The sequence below is a fragment of the Ruditapes philippinarum genome, unplaced genomic scaffold (assembly GCF_026571515.1).
Source record: "Ruditapes philippinarum isolate M1 unplaced genomic scaffold, ASM2657151v2 ctg3508_1_1_1_1, whole genome shotgun sequence".
Taxonomy (NCBI): Eukaryota; Metazoa; Mollusca; class Bivalvia; order Venerida; family Veneridae; genus Ruditapes; species Ruditapes philippinarum.
Window position 1 is genome coordinate 59,742 of NW_026865956.1, and position 25,028 is coordinate 84,769.

Below are 25,028 nucleotides of genomic sequence, written 5' to 3' on the forward strand. Positions count from 1 at the left end.
CAACAAAATGGTCTGTAATATCTGGGTTATCCATTGTGTTCATGAACTTTTATATTTCTTAAAATTATGATGTGTTGGATTTTGCATTTATACATTGTATGAACATTTCAATAAAAAGGCGACATAAAGTGATTGTTTTTAATTATTTACAAAGATTATACTTTTATATGTATGCTTTTTTAGTTTACCAAGTGTCAATGTTACTAATTAACTTAAAGGGACTCCACTGTGGTTTTTTGACATGATGGGAATGAAAATATCTTTTCCAGATAAATGTACCATTTGATGTAGGTTAAGACCACTTATCTTTGTGAAAAATTTCAGATCATTCGCGCACTCCGTTTTCCAGAATAATTATTCAAATTGTAAAAATATGACCCAAAATGAAAAGCGTAAAAAACGCTTTTCACTCACATCGAGCTAAGAAAAGTATTAAAAGTCGATTTTCAATTTATTTCAAAATATATTTCTTAACTATCTTTGCATATTATATTTCTGTTTAAAGTGTCCTATCATGTTTTTAGGCTTTTAAACCGCAGTGAAGTCCCTTTAAAGCAGCATACCTGAAAAAGCATGCTCTATGATTCATAGATATACTCAACACTTGCTATATTTTTTCTCTTAAAATAGCTTTGGGAATGCCAGTATTCCTTTCACCTTCCAGCCGTAGAAAGTATGTGTTAACTTCAGTTAGTCATCTCGGAACGTTGAGTAAAACTGATTACAAATTACACAATGGTTTGCCTTTTTCTATGTTTTGTTTTGTTATTCCCCAATTTTTATAAAATATTTCTGCCGATTTTCTATCAACATTATTTATTGTTCAGAGAGAAGTTCGAGAAACTGTTGGCCGTTTTATCAACGTTCTACGACACATAGATAAAACGGTCCCCTGGTAATTATGATAACTCCTTCTGAACATTGACTTTATTTGTGGCAGCTACAATTTATTGAATACCTATATGTTATCAATCAAATACTTATTGTAAGGAATACATATTAAATGGTAAGTTGGAATTCTGGTATTGAATCATCATCATTATTTTTATATAGAGAGAATTTAATTTAGCAGTCTCATAACTGTCGTCCTAAATAAGGTATATTGAGACTGTTAAAGACTGGAATCATGTGGCCAAATAAGATTGTCGTCAAACAAATATAAAGGTAGGGAGACACAAATGTGTACCTAAAAATGAAGTGCTCATCATTACGTCTTCCTAACCCAATAATAGGTTTGGTGACTATAATCTGCTTTTGACCGAAAGATTCCAATATTTATATATATTCTGTGATCTAAATGATATAGAAGATGAATTCCACTTTTTAAATGTCCGACATTTTCTTATCTAAGGAGACAATTCGTTCCAAAATACTATTATTCCTAAACAAGTATGATTATTTTTGTATTGATGCAGATGGATAGAAAATGGAGAACGCAAAAGTTTACCTATAATTTTGTGATAAAGGTTTATGAATTGCGAGACATTTTTGTTATAATATGCTGACGTTAAATCCAGATGGCTTTGCGTTTTATATACAAAAAATTCATTGTCATTGTAATAACTTATTATTTTGAGTAACATGTCATCCACATACGAGGGGCATATTTTAATTAGTGGCAACGGAAGCGCGTTTTATTAAAGTCATACCTGTGAAAAATGATAAGAAGAGTCTTTCAAAAGCTCTACCTCAGAATCCATTCTGAAATGGCATTTTTGAGATGTTCTCTTGGTATACAATACCGTTTTAATTTCTGACGCGCATTTACCCTTAACCCACTTATTTTGCAACATGCTCTTTGCTTCTCTCTTAAATCATAATGTAACTCATCCATGATTACAACCACTATACAAAACCACATGTGCTAAAATTTTATTGCACGCGCAAATCGTGCGAAAATAGACTGTTGGTTAGAAAAATCAATAATCTTTCCAACGGTATATTATACATGTACCTTCACGTGCAAATCATAGTTAAATTGAGTTGTTGCAACTAATTAAAATATGCCCTTCGTACTCATACATGTATATGAAGCTTTTTAATTTATTTTTCATAAGTGGGGTTTTAATTAATAGTCCAAACTCAGAGTTCTTTTTTATTCTAAGTTTTACAACGCAATGGATATTGTTAATTTAGAAAAGAATGGTTTTTTGACTGAATCATTATCAATAACTCGTTTCATTATATAGTCAGTCTTATCAAATCAATGCATTCCTCTTTATATACATCTGATGCAAGGGAAGTAAATGCTAATATTTGTTATTGTAAGTTAAAACAGTTATTCCCCTTGTTATGATATTTATCCTTATGATATTACTGAATTTTTCACACACAAAAAATAAGCAGCAAAATATAGTGGTTAGTACTTATTAGTAGTTTATTAAATAAGTTGAATCTAGACATAACCGATTCTCATTTTAAGTGTGTAAATCTTTTTAAAACTAAAGGCATTGGATGATCCATATACATGTACATTGAAATGTAATTTTCTGTCTCATTAAAGAGTCTCAAAAATCTACAACATGCATTATTTTCATACATGTACTTTTGTCATGCTATCATTTGTGTATGTTTCATTTATACATCATACGGTGATAATCTTGTTATGCTTCAGCTATTATACATGTATGATTTATGTTCTGTTCTGTTCTGTTCCCTATTTTGGACACTTTCGCACTAATAGATAATTAAAAACAAAGATCTTTTTTTCAGGTAATCAAATCACCAAATGCTTATCATGATTAATGTCTACATTTCAGTAAAAAATTTGAAAACCCCTGTATTGAATTTATTTATTTCGTATCTGTTCACACGCGGTTGCAACTACATGTACACGTACATGCACATGTATTTGTAAACTGTGGTACTATGGACACTTTATTTAAAATGTTTATTTTTTTCGTGATAACATTAAGTGTGCAAAAGGATAAGACTAGTTTGTTGTTACTTTATTTGCAATAATTTCAATACATGCAATTTACATCAATTAAAACTGAATAGGGGCGTTTAAGTTAAAAGTGGGAAGCTTTTTTTTTCTTTTGGAAAGTGGGGACGTTCTGACCAGAATATACGGATGTTTTGACAAAAAAAATGGGAACGTATATACGTATAAACAACATACGTATTTGATTTTCATAAATATACCTACGTGTTAAAACAACGCATCAATAACAGAAATAACGCGTTGGTCTTTGATAATTGATTCTACTTCGAAACATTCCTGTCTTCACACTTTCCTCTTTAACACTCATATATGTATGATAGATTTGCGTTCGCTTCAAAATATATTTGGCACTCCCGGTTCTACATATTTGGCAAGAATCAAACTGATAAAACGCTTAGAAATTTAAGTGGGTTTTGAATCGACGCTGAAAATCATTCCGACCCATAATCATGAAACACTATATTTGGTAATTAGATAAAGTATTTTGAAAAATAGTCACATGGTTATAAAATGGCATGGGGCTTTATAGCGAGCTCGACGAGCTGGCCCGAAGGGCCTGCTCGCAAAGCGAGCTTTACGGTAACGCGAGTACCTGCTAAGTGATGGTTTTGAAAACTTTCGTTCGAAGTACCGAATTGGACACATCGCAACCTTTCGAATTTAAAGATAACGATAAAAACTGAGGAATTCTGACTGAAAACGGATGTGTAGACTGGTCACCCGCGCACGTCTATGGACAGGAAACCAGAATAACGGAAGCTGAACGGAAATGAAAATTGAAGGCGCCATTTTGTTTGAAAAATCTGATAAATTAAAACAATTTTTTGTCGAATTTTGTTGTGAAAACTATCTAGAATGAAAGAAAATGGTCTAACTAAGAAAATGAATCCGAACACCAATATCTTTTATTCAGTCGTTAACGCTGTACAGACGTTTAAAGTATTGTTTACGTGACGTCACAATGTAGCGCTAAACAGCACGTGCAAAACAAACAAATCAAGTACGCTATTTTAATGTCGCAAACGTTTTAAATTTTACATTTATTTCACTTAAAATAATCTTTATTTCGCTTGAAAAATTATAGAGTGAAATAAAATAAACAAAGTTTTATCAACGTTTTCAAAACTCGTTATTCATTTCACGACAGGGACGGGGTCATATTTAACACAGTACGTGTGACGTCACACGCACTCGTCACTGCATTTGAGGTTATTTCATACTATTTCACGTAAAAAGTACATCGAGCTCGCTTTGAGGCTTTGCCTTTTTCATATTAATATATCTGCAATAAAAGTCTCTGAAAATGATAAACAAAAAAGAAAACACTATTTGAATTTAATCTATAATTAATATACATGTATAAAACGTCATTTCAATAATTGCAAATTGACAGCAATAAATGTACATGTAGATGTAGTGTTTCTGTTAAACTGAAAGTGGCATTATTCAATGTACAAGAAATTATTAATTCTTAAAAAAAGATGGGGACAGTCTTTTTTTAATTTCTATAAATACTTTACTAGACATCGAAAAAAATGAGCAAAATGTCATGTCAAAAATAAATAGCCGTTAAAAAAATGATGACTATGTATGACTTTTCTCGGCATGTTTCTTATGGTGATGGAACGGATTATGTAAATGGAAGCCATGATGGTGTTTTAAGTGATCCTTATGCCGTGCTATCATCACGGGCACCTCTGCATGATGGGATACGTAATCGGTCACACTTCCGGTGAATGTTCGCCGCACTGAGCCTTTTCCTCGACAACCAATTACAATGTAATCGGCGTGTTTTTCATGTGCAACAGTAAGTATAGCTGGTCCGGCTTCGCCGTGGATACGGGCTATTTCTCCGTCTATCTGTATATCATTAAAAAATAAAATACAAATCTTAAAACCGAACAATAAAAAGGCTAAAAGTTATGTGTTTTATCAAGAGCTGCTGTAATGGCAATAGCAATATTTTATATATACTCTTAAATAATTAATCAAATGATGTATTTTACGGATGCTTTTTAAAGCGCTTGTTTTCATTGAACTGATTATATTTTAAAGTTGTTAAAATATTGGTTCATTATCACTACAAAAGCATATAAATGATTTGACAACTTTTACTTTAATAGAAATGAGGTTATCTTTCCACTTTTACCGAAATTACCAGATTCTAAAATAGTCATTTTTCAAATAAAAGATAAAATTATTATATAGTTAGTATATGTTGGTGTTTAATAAGTGAAAATTAAACAATTAAGCGACCGGTAGGGAGAAGATTAGAGTAAAGTTTTCATAGCTGTATGTGCTATCTTGTTTACAAAAATGTTTAATTTGATTTGCATATTCAAAACATTGCTCACTTGGTTGCAAAATATTGTGTAAACTTTGCATCAAGTTTAGGTCACTGATAAGAGGAGCACACTAGACATCCTAGATAAAAGTCAAGTATTTGTTTAGTGTACCATGTACATGATAACATAGATGGTAAACCTACCTTAAGATTGTCCATTTGCTGGGTTAGTTTTTCAACAAATGCATTACTCTTCATCTCCTCTGCTTCAATTTCTTTCGTCATCATTGTCATGTCTGTGTTACCTCCCATTACAGCTACAGCTGTAAATTTATATAGATATACATGAAAATGTAGATCTCTTTTTAATAGATAAAATTTCTAATCTGTCGTATATAATTAAAAAAAACCGCTAGTTTGAATATGCCGAAGGGCCGAAAGCTACGGCAAATTCAAAATAGCGTTTTAATTAATTTCTAATATACTATATATATACAAATATGCAAGCACTTCGTGTATTTGTTAAAAATACTGCAACAATATAGATGATTAAATGTAATAAAACTGTACATGGATCTCTGAACCTGAATGAATTCATAACAATTATTGTTTGTCACGAAATATCATGTTTTGAGGGGACTAAATTGCACGGCCTTTACGACCTACTAGGTGACCTCTCGTTATTAATCACTGTCTTCTAGTGAGACAGAGCAACAATGTCCACTGTGCAGAAACACATCTACTTCCTGTGATCGCAAAAGAATGATACAAGTTTGCAATATATGATACAGTGCTCGGAAGGAAGTAGAAGGAGGCTGTTATCACAATAACCCATATTTGAATTGTATAGGCTTGCAGTAAATGATACTGTGATCCCGTTTCTACACATCGGTATCTTGTTGTTAAAGATAAACAAATCTTGTCAAAACGTATTGTTTGTGCTTAATACTACGGATGCACAAGCAAGTACTAGTATCGGTGTTGATTGATATACAGTGGGCTTCATACACAAATACATTATCATTCATAACACATTCGTAAGACTCAAATTGTTTACCCAATCACACTATTCATATAGCATTTGTAAGAAAAGCAACAGTTTACTGTGTCTCAGATATTTACTCAATCACAACATTCATATAGTAGTCGTAAGAAAAGCAACTGTGTCTTCAAATTATTTACTCAATCACAACATTCATATAGTAGTCGTAAGAAAAGCAACTGTGTCTTAAATTATTTACTCAATCACAACATTCATATAGCATTTGTAAGGTACAGAACTGTGTAATTGTTGATTTACTTATACTCAGTTTTTCATCTGAATTAAATATACTCACCTGGGAATGATATAGTTTTATATTCTGTACTGTGCACGATAATGACGTGGTTACCAGGCTTATGTACATTATCCTTGTAGACTGAAATATTGAAACAAGATTTGCAATGATTACAAAATATATTTGAACCGTCTTTTTTTTTAAATTATTGTTGTTTGACTCAATGTTTAATATGTCTCAAATAATCTTTACTTTGGAACACGTGTTTAGTTTTAAGAAATAAATGGATGGAAATATAGCATTATAAATTATACGTTATAAATGACTCTGTTATCCATAAAAACGCGAAAGGGGGAATAATAACTGCAGGTCTATTAATAAATATATAAAATTGGTAAAAAGAATCAATTCTATTTCTGATACAAGTTTTGAGATAAAAGAAACATTCATTGAAAGCAATGACAACAATTATCGAAAATAGCAGATTTGATCCAATTATGACCACACTATATACAAGTTTTATTTTTGAAATTACCGGCGATAATGAACTCTTGTATAAGAATAAAATGGTACATACATTGCAGGGCATATTCGGAATACTCGCTTCCGTCCATTGCAATAACTACAGTGTCTCCTTTCTTTCCCCCGCTACCGCCGGTTGATTCTGGACCCCCGGGACCGGTCTGGGTGTTAGAATTCGTCGGGGATTTCGGAACTTCTGTCATTTTTCCCACTGCTAATTAAATCCTGTTTAATTTCGCTATATATTCCTTCTATAAATTATTTAATGCGATGGGCTTTGTGCTTTATATACACTTTATGTTTACAATGTATTTATTTATCGATCTTGACCTAATGTTTAAATTTAAACCACGTCAATTGTGACCGTTCGAATATTATCTTTAACAAAACCAGCGTTTACATTTCCACAGGGACTTGTTAAGGATTATAGGGTTGGCTATAGTCAATTTTGTCGGTGTGTTTTATATATAGAATTTATGAGGACAACTTTTTTAATTGATGAGTAATATATTAAAAAATGCATGCATTTCTTTTTTATGTGGCATATTATGATAAAATACATATGACTATGCAGTGCAAAAAAACAAGTCCGCGAAATAATCAGTACAAAATTTTTGTAAAAATGTTTGTTTTTCTGATTCACAGAACATCTATATCAATTTTACATAGACCAACGTTAACATAACATTTTGAACTTGCCCAATCGGGACCATTGATTGTCATACAATAAATTAATGAAATATGAAAACTTTGAATATTGTTCGGAAACACTCTATATAATTATGACAACGAATAATACAATGTACATGTTCATGTGTGCACAATCATGACTTATGCTGTTTAATTTTGTGTATTTGAGTTTATTATACTCGCCATCGGTTGCGCATATGGGCGAGCCTTCTGATGAGTATTTTGGAAGATAGTGCAAGATACAGATCAAGAAACATGCCCTTATTCCAGGAGTTTATCCTGATTCTTTAGTGTGTCAAGTATTTAAGCACTCATACACGGAACCTCTATTTCAAGTCTCATCAAAAAGACCCAGAGTGTCGAGATTACAAGTCTCGCGCTCTAACCGATTGAGCTATGAGGGCTGGCTTATTGCTAGAGAGACATTTAGTACATTTGTATTAAAGCAGAGCTGTCTCTTTTCCAATGGTTTAACAATGTGATAAAATTTACTAAGTTTTAGTCAATTTAAGTGTTCATATAGTCATGTACATGTATGATAAAAAGATCCAAACGGACTCCTGTGGTTCTGCAAAACATGGAAGAGTTTTGACCTACTGATAAACAACTGCAGTTCGCCAATCGGTGATATAATGCACCATTCTCATATAATTTAATACCTTTTATAATGTTTATGCCTTAAATAGGTCAATTCCCTCATGTAGACCCAACCTTCGTTATGGGTTTAAAAACGTTTAAATCAGTTAGTAAAAATCTATGGTTAATCAGTGATAGTCACCCGCTCATGCATTGTACTGCTTATATTTAAAGATGTAAATGATAATTTAAAAAGAGAACATTATTGAGGAGCATCTGACACTTGACTTTGCTGACCTGTTCATATACGTATATACGGGTAAAAATCCAGTCCGGACATTATCTGCTTTTAACTTGGTTTACAGAAGTATGAACTTATCTTGACCTTAACGGCACGCATTAATTTTATGTCAATGAAACACCTTTGTACTCTGCTATATGTGATTGACACTGTTCTTAAAATATGCTAATAAAATGCAAAAGATGATAATAGTTCACTTGCAGCTTTATTTGAAATATACGCAAAAGAAACTGTGCATGGTTCGTTTTAGTTTTTATAAATCCATGTGAAGTTATGTTGGCATAATTTATTTTGTTGCAAATTTAAACCATAAGAGCATAGTTTGTCTATCAAACAACAGGTAAAATTTAAATTTCACGTTACGCCTCACTAGAAACGTTTTGCGCCTTTTTTCCGTACACGGTCAATGTTAATTTTGTAGTAAAAAGTCAACACTTTCTTCCAAGTAATAAATAAAAGATAGGAAAATCAAGTATTCGATATATCATGACAAGAACAACTCTTAATTGAATATCAATTTTAAAATAGTATGAGTTGTTTCCCTTGAATTGATGACAATTTTTCCAATATAAGTATCAATGTTATATTATGTTAAATTAAGTTTTATAAAAATTTAAAGTAATAAGTTCTGAAAATGAATCTTTTTCATATATTATATTAAAAATAGGTCTGGCATTAAAATTTTGACAACTTTGGTAAAATGCTATTGAATTATTACTTTATTATATTTTAAAGTCTTAAAAGAAATCTCTTATTCCTCCTTGAACTTTAAGGTATATCTCAATACATTGTATGTATATGCACGGATTTACAAATCCGTGGTATATGCATAAATGATTTGCATGTGTAAAACATCTGAAAAAAAGATATGCAAAGTAGACTTTGTCAGACGGGCCAAAAACAATGTAAGTAATCTAATATTCGTTCCGTTCAGAGATATACAGCAAACTGGAATGGTTTGTGGTTACTTTAAAACTGTAGTAACTGATGTTATTGAAATCAAAATGATGCATACACGTCGCGTCCCAAACTTGCTTCTGCTAAAGCGAGACAGTTCGGAGGAAAAATGTGACAACATGGTTGGAGTGAACGTTTTGGTCATTTATTCCTCTGGATCACGGCAGTTAGCCAATTTGAATTATCAAGAGCACTCTTCAGCCACCTCATTATTTCTAGGAGGGTTGTCAAGTTTACCAGTAATAGTTTCTTTCGCTTTCGCGAAGAACTGATAATTTTTGTACATGCCAAAGCAGAGGCCGGTACAAGAAAGCATTTCATTATCAATCACAACAAAAGTGGCCTGCACCGTCAACAGTTCTACCTATTGGGCTAGTCGGACGGTTTAGACGACATTCTGAGACATACTCTATATAAATGACAAATCATTGTAATTCAATCAGTTTGGGTATTTTTCATTTTCACATAACAGTAAGCATTGCAAGCTTTTTAGATGAAAACATCCCAAAGGAAACTACATGTTTTCAATTAAAAACACTATTTTGTAAGCAGATAAATAAGCTTTAAAATAGTACCAAACATAAGGAACTTTCAATGGAGAAATCTGACAAAATTAATTTAGACCTTACATATGCACAGTTTCTCTTTCGTGTTAGAGTATGCGCCGCTATTGCTTATCTTGTAGACTTTTTAACTACGCTTAATATCTATAATAAACGCGTGCATCTTTTTTTATCTGGACAAAACCATTCAGCATAATGAAAATACTTACTGAGTAACGAACAGTGCTGACCATGATCAGACGGATGGGTGTTGCGGCTGAATTCACTTTCTGCCAACAGTGCAACAGGTAAATAATTAAGATCATATTCGTATGTATTGGTATATAATTTTCTATCGTTTTTTTTCTCTCTCTCAAAAATATTACGTTAAAAGTAACTTTGAGTTTCAAAAATAGCAATAAAAATTGCTGATATTTATACACTCTAGAAAAAAATGACGAGGGTTATTTAAGTGTCTTACTCATTAATTAATTAACTAACTTATTAATTAATTGATTGATTAATTAATTGATTTTTATTTATTTATTCATTTATTGTGAGGCTCATCTTTAGGGGTTGAGTGGTAAAGAGTCTTCAACATTTAAGGGGTGAGTGTCTTGGGAATGAAATGTCCAGCTTGTTCCCGTTTCCTTTATATCTATTTCTGTCTACCAAACTGGAATTCATCCCTTTAGTTGCAATACATGGCGCTTAATGGGATAACTTTAGTCACATTTCATGATTTATTAGCATCTTACTGGTTAAATATAAGAATTGCTTAAGATTGATAAGGGATGTTTATACCTATCTTGCAAAGAGAGGTGAGCGACATGTTTGCTTCGAGAGTGTCATCATTGAATGCTGCTGTCTAAGAAAATAACCGTAATATAAATCCGTGATTTAAAAGCCACAGATGGGGATATATTATCATTTTATATACATAATACCGTTGTCAAAACAATGGTATCAGGTAAACCGTAGACGTCTTTCCGCTAAATGTATCTGCTCTTTGGTTTAGTTTTTGTGCGTTAGGTCGATTAAAAAAATAAAAACATGCCTTTAATTTACAAAAATCATTGAAGATTTCCGTGAAATAGCAACTTGTCATGGTATGATATTGAGTAATCTTGACTGCTGAAATAAGTAAGAATAACATGCGTTACAGTAATATCTACTGCAACTTTGCTTTGCATAATTTATTTGTTTTTCGTATTATATTGAATTCGGACAGGTACTGTATTTCGGACAGTAGCGATGAAATTAGTGACTTTGAAATAATTATTCGTCATGACACTCAAGTTTGATTTTGCATTCGTGTAATTTAAATGATTTAAATCATTACCGCCTGTCTAAAGTCATAACAAGAAGTTGTGAACTGGTTAAAGAGAAATAATCAGTTATTTTAAAACTATGTGTAAATATCTTCTAATATTAATACTCTAACAGGTAATTTGTAGGCCTATTACATTAATCATGTTTTGAAAAAAAATTTATTATTCTCAGTTGACACTTAAACTGTTAAAGTAATGGACTCGCTTTGCTTTGAATTAGGCATTATTTGGTAAATGTATCTTTTGGCCCCATTAATATGGCCATATGTCAAACTTCAGACACAAAAGTAAGAACATACTGAACAGATAAAGTATTCCTCTCTTAGCTAAGATTAAGAAGCTAAATATTTAAGAAAAAGTAATCATAATGGTAGAACTTCTTTCAGTCTGTATTTAGTCCGAGATTATGAGGAAAGCCCGAGCGGGGCCACAGTTTTAATTTTTTCCCAATTTTATTTAATTTAAATTCAAGTCTTGTTATTTTATTATTTTGAAAAAGAAAAAAAATACCTGTGTTTGCTTTAAAAGTTAGAGCTGTTATTAATAAAACTTGAAAAATGTTAAGTGAAACATTTTCACAAGATTGTATTTTTGCACTAAAAAAATTCAGAGAACATCAAATAATTAACCAAAGTTTACTGCTTATCTTATTTAAATTGTTCATCTGATTTCAAAAATCTACATGGAAATGGAATATCTTTAAAAGACACATTTTTTAAAATAAAGTTATGATACTATTGTTTTTATCTTACAGGTAACAATGTCATGGTGTAAGCTGTGTGCATTAAGGAGAGGTTTTTCTACTTCATGTCATCTCGGTATAAACAGACCAAGGGTCAACGAGATCAACATTCAATTGCTGTCAGAAACTCTTCAACAACAGATATTCAGAAACAGTCAGTGCACAAAATCACAAGAAATAAGTAATATATTAATATATTTAATATATTTATTTCTTAGTATTATAATTTTTTTCAACTGACTATCTGATTAATACATCATTAATGATTTTAGGATGTTTATACGTACTTTAAACAGGGATTTACATAATTATACATCACTTTCAATTTCCAGGGATCCAATTTGAAGCAAATTCATGGTGTCCAACTATTAATTCAAGATTTCATATATCTAATTCAAGCAGGCTGACTCCTTTCTAAATCATGGTACATTGTACTTACAATGATTACTTACATGTTACAAACACTTCTGTACTGCACTTTTTATGATGTTAATATCAAGGTCAATATTAATGAAGTCAGCGTTTTATTTTCGTGCATCCACTTGGATGCAGGACATAAATAACTGTGCATCCAATTAGGCATTTTAAGGGTATATGGATACAGGATCCTGCTTCCTGTAAAATCCCTGTTTTAAACACTTTACATCACAACCTCAGCGTGAACCTCTGTTGTACGAAAACAGTGTCCTTTCTTCTTAATATAAGAATTCACATTACATATGAACGTGTAAATTTAATCTCTTTAGAGTAACGTATGTATGCAACAAACACAATCTTTATCATTTAAGAGTGTTGCTTTATCTAGCATAAATGGTCTGTGTATTACCAAAAAATAACCAAATACACTAGAAAAACTAACAAAGATAACACAGTTTTGGGATATTCCACTTTATTTAAAAGTGTTTGAAATGAAATAGGAAACTAATTGATGTGTTCATTAGAAAAAAAAATCTTATCTTATTTGATAAAACAGGGTTTTGAGAAGAATTGAAAAGATACTGAGAAAAATATGAAATATGTTGACCTACATTTATACCATTTTTCTTGCTTGAGAGTTTTTATTTGTTTCTATTTTTATAGGAGCACCTATACAAAGCTCTTTAGGTTAAGAATTGTTCACTTTTACGAGCAAAAATTTGCCATCGATTTTCATCTTTCAACAAGCAATACGTGTACTTGATGTGAACTATATTGGTAATATATAGTTCATAAAAAATATTTTTTACCTTTAGAAAAATGAGAAATGATATATATGTTGTTGTTTAGTGCAACTGTGCTTACAATGTTTAAAATATTTAATATAAAGATAACACAATACACCCATCTTGAATTTTTTGACTTCTTTATTTGTCACATCATATCTACATGATCTTATCTTAATGGTGCTGATATTTTTTCTTTATTGTTAGGTAAGTTTGATAGCTCAGGGGAGGAGATTCACGTGAAACAAGAACAAACTTTAGATGATGGTCAACTAAAAAAAGTAAAGAAACACTTGTCTCAGCATGAATTGTGGGATAAACAAACTAACCTGCACAAAGATGTCAATTTTAATCTACCACCGCTACTAGGTATGTCCAACTTACATGCTAATGAATTGTACTTATGTATTGTTCTTTATAAGTATGAAAATTTATCAAAATACAATAAAAACTTACTATTGCTGGATTATCAATAATGACTGGGTTATTGACTGGTCTCACAAGTGTGGTTAAATAAAGAATAAAACAAATAAATACTAGGACTGAATCTGGCAGTCTTAATAATGGATAAGCAGTGTGGTCTTAATTGTGAATCATGTTACTGTTCACATAAAAACAGAAAATTTTGCTCTTTTAAAAACTGGTGTTAATAGTAGGATGGTCTTTATTCTTGACTGAAAATTAATTGTTGTTGGTGTATTACTTTAAATCTGTAAAGCTACTTTGTATGCCCCATGATCAATAGATTGAGTGGGCATATTGTTTTAAAGCTGCCAGTTGGTCTCCTTAGACTGACCAAGAGGTCACAGGGTCAAAGGTAAAGAACAGCCTGACCTCTTAATATTAAATATTAAGGTGTCAGATTCGCATTGTCCGCCATGTTTGATTTTCACTAAGTGGGTCCAAATTGAAAGTAGCAAATTTTCATATAAAGACAAATCCTACTATGTAAAATGATTAATAAGTTGCAATAACATAGTGAAAAATCTGAATATACTTCTCTATATTCAGGGCCAAAGTCATTTGTTGAGCTGTAGGTTTTGTTTTAATTTCTTTCCTAGGTAAAGACATAGATGAACATTTTATGAATCTTGGGAAGAAGCAGGTGAAAGATTATGTTGACCTGGCAGAGTGTTTATGTTCGTCTGTCATTCCTACGATGCCATCAGAGTGGGCATTCTGTCCAGGTTGGGTGAAGTACGACGAGGATGGGATTCCAGTTCCTGTAGAATACCCAGAGGAATGTGTCATAGTGTTTGACGTGGAAACGATGGTACAGGAGGGAAATTATCCTGCCATGGCAACAGCTGTATCTGATAAATACTGGTAAGAGTAAAGATTGAATATTAATCCTAATATAGAATAAAATGTTGATAGATTCCCCTCCTCCTCATATCCAAAAAGATGGAAAAGTCTACACTGCCAATTCACTCGCTCTTATGTTTATTTACGTATCACTCTATATACACACATACATGTGATAACTGAAATGGGCCAAAACTGGATTTTCAGCTGGATTTTGGGGCTCAAAACTGGATTTTTTTATCGACTTAAATTTCAATGCGCTTTAAGCAAATTTCGTAGAAACCTTTTACACAAAGACCATTTTATAATAACAATGACAGAAAGTAAAAAGTAAAGTTCCTATTATTTTATTCATGATCTAATCAAGCACATTTAACAAAACAAAAACATAATACTATTACATGTCCTATATCTAATTTCTAGTCACATTTCAATATCAATGCCACATCAGTTCTTTCTGGAACAATCACATTCCTTTATCAATCATTGTCATCACATCACTTATCTAATGTCATCACATCACTTATCTTTATACAGTTGGCATACATTTTTAATAGCAGTCATGAGTGACTTTTCAGTAAATGTGCCAGGAAAGGACTTGACAAATCATTTTATTCTCCATCGTAAAATAATTATACAAAACGTGCTAAAAAAATTAAAGCAGATCAAAAGACGAATAGTTTTTCTCTTACAGTGTCTTATTATCCGGACATAAACATCTTTTGGACATCACAAAATACCGCCGCGTATTAAACAAATCTGCTAATTGCAGTCAGGTGGCTATTCAAAGACACGCTTAACGTGTGAATTCAATAATTATTATCCAAACAAACAATCAATTATCCAATTATCCAATAAACAATATCATAAAGTGTCACTCGTTAATCCTCTCATTCGGCACACTTGTACACTTACGTCCGAGATAATCGGCACACTTTGACTTTACCGTAAGGTGCGAGATATGGAATTTTACCGACAATTTTTTTTTTTGTGAGAGACAAATATCGGGATTTCATAAGCTGATATCGGGAATCGGGATTAGGGTCTCAATATCGGGATTTTTTAAAATCCCGTCGGGATATCACATGTATGTACACAATAGAGCTCCATAAAAAAACTTGTTAAACAGACATCTTAAACAATGATTCTTGCATATCAGACTGGCGTTTCTGTTAGTTTTTCCCATGCCAAATATTTCATCAGTAATTGGGAGTGCTAGATGAGTCGCATGCTGTACAATGGCATGCTTAGGATGACATATTTTACTGTTATGAATGATGTTGTAATTTCATATGCTGTTGTAAGAAAATAGTTACGGGTGTAATTACATAAATTTCAATGAAAAATTGTTATGTTATATTAAGGTAATGAGTTTAAAATATAATGGAATATGGTAGAATATGCAAGAAAAAATACCTGACATGTGTTTGTGGTTCGGATCGGAATATCCAATCCAAACCGCAACACTTGATAGATATTATAATGGACTTATTATAAACAATACATGTACATGAATAAATTAATTACAAATAATCAAACAGATCAGAGTCATTATAAATTAAAGTAAATATTCCCTTAACATAAACATCTTGACACATCACATGAAATTTATGCTACACAAAAAAATTTGATTGCTTAACAAAATGAAATAATTTTCAGGGTATAAAAGCAGTAAACCCTATTAAGGAGTGAAGCATTCTTTAAAGAAAGATAAAACAATGACAATGTGATATCTGACAATGAGAATAACATTTTTATATTCATCTAATATATTTGCATTGTAATTGAATGATGATTCAGCCAAACTTAAACTGTTCATGGATAAAAGTGGTACCGGGTAGGTACATGTACATGCAACTTTCCATGTCCCCCTTTCACCAGCTTAGACAACATTTTATACATGAAAATGGTGAAATTTTACACTAATGCGCAGTTTATTCTAGTATCTCAAAAAAGCCAAGCTTTAAAACAGTTTACTGTAAAGAATCTGTTCCATATTGTTGTATATTCTTCTTGAATATTATGTGTTGTTTTCTTCATTTCCATGCAGAATACGACAATTTCTTATGAGACAACTCTTCCCTATATACAGAAGTGTCATCTAAGGATTACTTCCCCTTGTTCAGAGCTCAATAATTACTATTTCAAAGTTAAATACTAAGGGTTTACAAATGCTGAATATTTAAATAAAATTACCATTTTAAAGTTATTTTTAAAGGCTTTTTTCCAGAACTCATTAAGAAATGCAAATAGCTCTAAATACATTGTGAAATATTTAACTTAGCAAATAATGTAAAATATTTTGATGTAAATGGCCTTTTACAATTAAAGGGAAAAAACTTGAGTGATATTAATATATTGTAATAAGTGCAATTAATCATTTTGCATACTTGTAGGTATATAAAATTGTCCCAAGTCGTAACAGACACTTTATTGTGTCCCCTTGAAAAAGGCCACATATGGGGTGTTACTTTTGTCTGCGGTGTCAGTGTCAACATCATACCCTAAGGCTTGTCCCATGCATAATTCAGTCACTAAAAGTGGGATTGACTCCAAACTTGGTATGCATGCTTTTTCAATGACCTGAAGTGCAGTGGACAAGAATCCTTACTCTGCACTTATGAATTTTTGGAGTAATTGCCCTTTGTAATTTTCATACTTTATTTTTGTCCGGGCCATTTCTCCTTAACTATTAAAGCTATGAACTTCAAAGGAATAGATCTCATTAAGAAGTAGTGCAGTGCACAAGAATCCTTACTCTGCACCTTTATTTTTGGAGTTATTGCCAATTGTTAATTTTCATACTTTATTTTTGTGCGGGCCATTTCAAAATTTTCATACTTTATTTCTGTTCTGTCCATTTCTCATAAACTATCCCTCTTGAAACTTATCCCTCATGTACAGACTCGATCAAACTGAGTCTGCATTTTTCATGTAATTTTGTGGTGATAATTGCTTCCGAGGGATCCCTTTGTTTCGAGTCTTCGTTGGATGATAGATCGCATTAAGAAGAAGCACAGTGCACAAGAACCAGTACTCTGCACTTCTTAAATATAATTGAGTTATTACCCTTTGTTAATTTTCATACTTTATTTTTGTCCTGGCCATTTCACATAAACTATAAAAGCTATGGACTTGAAACTTCATGGGATGTTAGATCTCAATGAGATAAAGTGCAGTGTTCAAAAACCAATACTCTTTACTTGATGATTTTTGAGTAATTGGCCTTTGTTATTTTTCTTAATTTATTTTTTCTTAATTTATTTTTGTCCGGACCATTTCTTTTAAACTATAAAAGCTTTGAGCAAAAAAGACAACATGTCAAGCATTTCAACTATAATTATAGATTCTTTAATTTTATTGATTTGATATGCTGATAAAACTACACTTTATCTAGTGTTATTAAATTTCAAATTAATTCTAAATATAAACAAAACATACAGTCCACATTCTTACAAATGAATGTAGAGCTATTTTTCATTTTATTAAATCAAAACTTATATAAATATTGCTTTATATAAGTGTTAACACTTCCCTTTATAGTTTGGTTAGTTGAAAGATAGTAAGACACCTTTTTTGCTCCACAATTCGATAAGAATAAAAATAAAGCTATATGTAGTCACCCGAGTGTCGCGTCAGCGTAACCACTTATGTTAAAGTTTCGACTTATAATTTATGTTAAAGTTTTTGTAATACCTCTAATATTTTCAAAGTCCATTGCTTTGAAACTTTGCACACTTGTTTACCATCATGACCCCAACCTGTAGACAGGAGGAGGTAACTGTATCAAGCATTTTGACAGAATTATGCCCCTTTTCCAACTTAGAATTTACATTTAGGTTTGCATACCACCTCAGATATTTTCATATTCTATTGAAACAAATAGAAATTTTATACTATTCTTTGAGGGCATAATAGGACTCTCTCTAAGGCCTTTAACTGTAACATTGATTTAAAGAAGAACTTTGTCCTTTTGTTATCAACTCAGAAAATTTTACATTATCAAGGCTCTTATACTATCAAGCACTAAGAATAGTTGAGCATTGCTGTCCTACGACAGCTCTTGTTAAAATTATAAAGCTTTGTAACATTTGAATTGAATGAAAGCAGACTTGCCATTATTCATTTTTAGCTCACCTGTCACAAAGTGACAGGGTGAGCTTTTGTGATCGCTTTTCGTCCGGCGTCCGTCCGTCCGTCGTCCGTCCGTCCGTAAACTTTTGCTTTAAATGACATCTCCTCATAAACCACTGAGCCAATTTCATCCAAACTTCACAGGAATGTTCCTTTGGTGGTCACCTTTAAAAATTGTTCAAAGAATTTAATTCCATGCAGAACTCTGGTTGCCATGGCAACCGAAAGAAAAATCTTTAAATATCTTCTTTTAAACAACCCTAAGAGCTAGAGCTTAGATATTTGGCATGAAACATCTTCTAGTGAGTGTCTACCAAGTTTGTTCAAATAAAAGCCCTGGGGTCAAAATTGGCCCCGCCCCAGGGGGTCATTGATTTTCCCTATATGCATATAGTAAAAACTTAAAAAATCTTCTTTTAAAGAACCGTAAGAGCTAGAGCTTTGATATTTGGCATGAAACATCTTCTAGTGAATGTCTACCAAGTTTGTTCAAATAAAAGCCCTGGGGTCAAAATTGGCCCCGCCCCAGGGGGTCATTGATTTTCCCTATATGCATATAGTAAAAACTTAAAAAAATCTTCTTTTAAAGAACCATAAGAGCTAGAGCTAAGATATTTAGCATGAAACATCTTCTAATGAGTGTCTACCAAGTTTGTTCAAATAAAAGCCCTGGGGTCAAAATTGGCCCCGCCCCGGGGGGTCATTGATTTTCCCTATATGCATATAGTAAAAACTTAAAAAATCTTCTTTTAAAGAACTCAAAGAGCTAGAGCTAAGATATTTAGCATGCAAACATGTTCTAATGGGTGTCTACCAAGTATGTTCAAATAAAAGCCCTGGGGTCAAAACTGGCCCCGCCCGGGGGGGGGGGGTCATTGATTTTCCTTATAAGTGTATAGCAAAAACTTAAAAATCTTTCTTTGAAAAAACCCAAATAGCTAGAGTTTAGATATTAAGCATGAAACATCTTTAAGTAAATATCTACAAAGTTTTTTCAATATAAAAGCCCGGGGTCAAAACTCTGGCCCTGCCCCAGGGGTGTCATTGTTTTTTACTATATGTGTATAGTAAAAACTTTAAAAATCTTCTTTTAAAAAACCCAATGAGCTAGAACTTAGATGTTTAGCATGAAACATCTTCTTATGGGTGTCTACCAAGTCTGTTCAAATAAACAAATATAAACCCTTGGGTAAAAATTGGCCCGGGGGTGGGGGGGGCTATATACAGGTGAGCGACCTCAGGGCCATCATGGCCCTCTTGTTTCAATAGTATGTTATCATTTATACTTTGTAAATAATGAATCAATTTTGTTAATTCAATGTTTTGGCCCATGTAATAGGCTAGAGAACTGAAACATTTTGTAGTTTAAGTTTCAAGATTTTTTAAGAATAGCAATAGCTTCATTCTAATAATAAATCATACACTTTAATGTGATCATCATATTGACTCACATACAATCTGTTATTATTCTGACAGTATGCCACACCTGTAGGACTATATATTCCTTGTTTTTTATCCAGCAGTATCTTCACCTTGGTCAGGTCAGATGATAATTGATGTATATTGTTTGACCCAAATCCACATACAAATACTGCCCTAGACCTATCTACAGTCAGTTGAAATTGCCTCTTCAGCTGGTCATCTTTGTAAATGGCATTGACTTTCCCATCAAAGGTTAAATCTATTACACAGTTTTTACTTTCGTCAGATACATATATAACTGTGTTGTCTGCACTGATTGTTAAAAAATGAGGATAATCAAACAGATATTTCCCATGCTGATCTTTATCAAATATTTTCAATACTTTACCAGACATGTCATGTATCTTCACTGTTGCTGGTAAAGTGTAAGATACTATAAGCTTGTTGTTACTATAGGCAACACCATAACAACCTTTTCCTACTTCTATATCTTCAGTGTTGGTCACTGTCATAGACTTGGAGAATGTTATCAGTCTTATTATTCCAAGAATAGGAAATGTTACAGCAACTTTGTTATTGTCAACTTTAGCAACAGTCCAAGGGTTGGGAGGCAGGTCTATTGTATCATGTGATGTAGTGCTGACTGACATATTCTTGAATATAATCAGCTTACTATAATTATAATGAGTAACCAGAAGACAGTTTTCAGATAATAAACATAAAGATGTATACCTGTCACATCTGAATTTAATATCTGTGTGATAACTTGCAGTTCTTGGTACTTCAGATTCATGTATTTCTTTATAGGTGAAAAATTTGTCACAGTCTTGTAAATTGGTTATATTTTGTTCAGAAGCTTTGCATTCTACTTTGCAATAATGAATTGAATTGTTTTTACATTGTTTATCTGCATCTAGTTTCAATTGTTCAATGATTCCTTGCCCTTTCTTCATAGCAACAAACAGTTGACATCTTTGATCTGTATTTTGGTGATGCACCAGCTCCCTTGATATGCTGTTTAATTTTGTTTTCATTTTTGTGGTTTCTTCAATGATTGTCTGCAAAACTTTCTTGTCATTCTTTTTTATGATTTCAATTTTCCTTTTAATTTCATTCTCCTGATCATTTAACAACTTTTCTAATTTCTTTTGAGTTCTTGTAAAGTGTAAATTTTCTCTTTTTTCTCTTCTTCAAGTCTTTGTAAGGTTTCATTTATTTTTTTCTCAAAGTTTTGAATTATATCTGTCTGATGTTTTTCAAACACTGACAATATTTCTTTCTTTTTTTTCATGACCATATCTAATATCTTTATTTCTTGTGAAGCAACATATTTCATGTTTATGTTCACATGTTGTTCTGTATTGTCCATATCCTTCATTAACTCATCAAGATTTTCAGTGAGCTCTTTGATTTCTTGGCTGTTTTCAATCCCTGGAACAAGAGCTGGCAAATGGCTGACCATACTACAGTTCCCATGGTCTTGTGTCTTGCATTCAGTACAGGCAAATTTCTTACAAGTTTGACAATAGAACTTGATCAATTCATCTTGATGAACAGAACATTTCTCTAGACAGAAATCCTGTGGCATGTTATCCTTATCTTTGATGGTATGAGATTTCATGTATATTTTATGGTATTTTAGACAAGTCACACACAAATACTCGAAACACTCCGCACAAAATCCTTCAGCAGGAATATATTGCTTGTCATGTTTATCACAAATCTCACAGAACATTTCCTGAACTTCATCAGAGTCCTGTGTAAAGGAGGTACTGAAATCACTTCCAACTGAAAATGCCATATTATTCAGTTATTTTTATAAACCCACACTTGTGTTTTGTTTAAAACAATCTAAATATTTAAAGTAGTGTTGATATTAAATTATAGTTATCTATCTTCATCTGAGTCCTGTGTAAATGAAGCACTGAAGTCTAGCTATCCTTGAATGTGCCATGATTTATTTTATTATCTAAAACATGAATTAACTTTGAAGACTGTCTTATCACAAAGTTGTGTTTAAAATTGTTCAAATGAGGAAGTATAAATCTATCCACTGAGAGATTTATTATTCTTGTTTAAAATGCGTGTAGGTACACCTTTTCATGATATTGACAATAGATTTATAAATAGCAGTTGTTACCATAAACTACTACTACTAAAGTATAAGATTATTAACGCATGTCTAACAACTGAGTACACTTTGCAATATGTTTTAATTTGTTTTGACTCATTTTTCATGCAAAATGAAGATATATAAAACATGTAATTGTCATGTTTTTGTAATATTTTGAAATTTGTGTATATTTTCCCATATTTAACCTTTAACTTTTAGCCTGATTTCATTGTAAACAAACTTACAGTTTGCAATCTTTAAACTTTTATTTACATTGGTTTTAATATAAAAGTTATCATAATATAAACACAGTATTGTCTGAACAACTTTTTATTACAGCTCAAATGAGTTATTATGTTTTAATGTTGTACACTACATTTAATGCGTTTTCATGTGGTGATGTATAATCATTAATGATAGTAAAAATGATAAGTCAATATAGGTTATGAAAAAGTCAGTACATGTATATATTATGAATAAATCAAGATAATCAATGTCTTCAAAATTTTCTTGTTATCCTGTTTTATCATTTCAATTTTCTTCATTATTTCATTCTCCTCATTTTTTTTGTTGAGCCCGCTTGCGGAGCGCCGAACAGTTATCACAATGGCAGTTTGGTGTATGTACATGCGTGCCTGCATCTGTCCATCCTCTATCACTAGCTGGTGGAACTTTAAAAACCTAGTACAAATGTTCAACATCATGAGACAGCTTGTCAGCGTGCTCAACTAGTTGCCCTTGAGCATCTAGTAATTACTTTTCTAATTTCCTTTGATTTTCTAGTATTTTTATATACCCGTTTGAAAAACGGGTCAAATTGTAGTATCCCCCTGGCGGGCGGGTTGGTGGCCGGTCGGTCAGCGTCCAATTTTTGTCCGGAGCATATCTCCTACACCCATTGAGGAATTTTAATGAAACTTCATAGAAATGTTACCCACTTTGAGAAGTCGTGTCGCGCACATGAACCAGGCCTCCAGGTCAAAGGTCAAGGTCACACTAAGAGGTCATTGAAAAGCGCTTGTCCTGAACAAAACTTCTACATGCATAGAGGGATTTCAATATAACTTGGCACAAATGTTTACTATTGTGAGACGGAGTGTTACATGCAAAATTTAGCTCCCTGAGTCCAAGTTCAAGGTCACACATGGGGTCAAAGTTCAGATAAAAATGTGAAAATGTGTATAGGGACCATTTTGTCATCAGTGATTGAGAAATAGAAACACAAATGGTCATTTTCATGAATACTGGTGTGAAACATGTAATTTAGGTTAATATATGCAAGGTCAAGGTCACTAAAGATGATTGTCATGGTCACTAAAGATGATAAAATATAGAGATTTTGTCCAGAGCATATCTCACATATGGAAGGTTTCTAATGAAACTTCATACAAATGTTCACCACTATGAAAAGTCGTGTTGCGTGCATGAACCAGGTCTTTAGGTCAAAGGTCAATGTTACACTTAGAGGTCATTGAAAATCGCTTGTTCAGAGCAAAACATGCATAGAGGGATTTCTATATAACTTGGCATATATGTTCACTATGGTGAGGTGGAGTGTTGCGTAATTTAGGTCCCTGTGGCCAAGGTCAAGGTCATACATAGGGGTCAAAGTTCAGATAAAAAAATCACTAGAGATGATACTATATACAGATATTTTCCGGATATTGCCAAGAGAATATCTCCTATTTGCATATCTATAATGCCCACATCTCTGTCAAAAGCTTCTGTGACTGGCGTATATTGCAACAATGTTGCCCTTTATTAATTTTCTTTTTTATGCCCCCAAAGGACAGCATATTATAATCACACAGTCCGTCCATCCATCTGTCTGTCATGTCTGTCTGTATGCTTACAAAATGGTACTTATGTGACTTTTCCTTTGATCTTTTTAGCTATTTTTAGTCACACTAGGCTTAAAAAAAGAAACACAAATAAAAACGAAATGAATAGGATCAAAGAGAATTTACTGATACCAATTAGTCACACAAGTACCTCTGCATTTGTACGCCTCCACTAATACAACATTGTGTCTGCAGTGTAAATTTGTCATGCAGTAAGGGATTTTGAAAAAGTTTGGCACAAATGTCTACCATATCAAAACGATGTGTTGCGTCCAAGAACCAGGTTCCTACCTCAAAGGTCAAGGTTGCACTTATTATATTTTGAAGGTTCACATTAGAGTGCAACTTCCAAATTCGAAAATTTCAAAAATCCAGAAACCTCTTTAATCTGAACAATTTTAAGGATCTCAAAATTTCTCCTTCTGTTTTCTGTCTTTGTCATCTAACTATTCTGATGTAGTTGACAGTATAAAACAAACACATACAATAAAAAAAATAATTTTATTTTATTCTATTTCACATGATGGTGCAAATATTTTTTTTGATTCAGACATTTTCTTGATATCTAATTCAACATTTGTTTAGTTCATAATTAATGTTTATAAACATACATTTGTGGTCATATGATAATTAAGATGATAATGATGTTATTGAATATTGTTATTTCACTGCCAGATTGTACAGATGATTCTAAATGTCCATCATAATTTTGTGTGTTTGCCACTTTGTGGCTAAGGGGTTGTCTTTAAGGGTTGAGGCATCAGAATTGCAGCTACTGTTTACCCCTGCATGATAGTAAGAGACAATTAAATGAGTTTGAATTACTGGAGTCTATGCATTTCGCA

The 25,028-nt window shown here is 32.3% G+C and overlaps 2 protein-coding genes across 2 annotated transcripts in view; one reads left to right on the forward strand and one right to left on the reverse strand.

Annotated features, from left to right (window-relative positions):
• Positions 1 to 4,496: 4,496 nt before the first annotated feature.
• Positions 4,497 to 7,404, reverse strand: LOC132730831 (universal stress protein Slr1101-like). The gene is made up of 4 exons (XM_060716878.1): positions 7,083 to 7,404; positions 6,566 to 6,646; positions 5,433 to 5,551; positions 4,497 to 4,804 (listed from the first exon to the last, which is right to left on the reverse strand). Exons 1-4 carry the CDS (start codon positions 7,228 to 7,230, stop codon positions 4,529 to 4,531), a joined length of 624 nt encoding a protein of 207 aa, XP_060572861.1. The 5' UTR covers positions 7,231 to 7,404; the 3' UTR covers positions 4,497 to 4,528.
• A 3,706-nt stretch (positions 7,405 to 11,110) lies between these two features.
• LOC132730834 (DNA polymerase subunit gamma-1-like) overlaps positions 11,111 to 25,028 on the forward strand; it is a 45,507-nt gene continuing 31,589 nt past the window's right edge. Inside the window, exons 1-4 of the mRNA XM_060716880.1 lie at positions 11,111 to 11,236; positions 12,179 to 12,347; positions 13,576 to 13,737; positions 14,430 to 14,694. Of these exons, the coding sequence (XP_060572863.1) occupies positions 12,185 to 12,347; positions 13,576 to 13,737; positions 14,430 to 14,694 (590 nt within the window). The 5' untranslated portion in view covers positions 11,111 to 11,236; positions 12,179 to 12,184. The remainder of the gene's footprint in view (positions 11,237 to 12,178; positions 12,348 to 13,575; positions 13,738 to 14,429; positions 14,695 to 25,028) is intronic.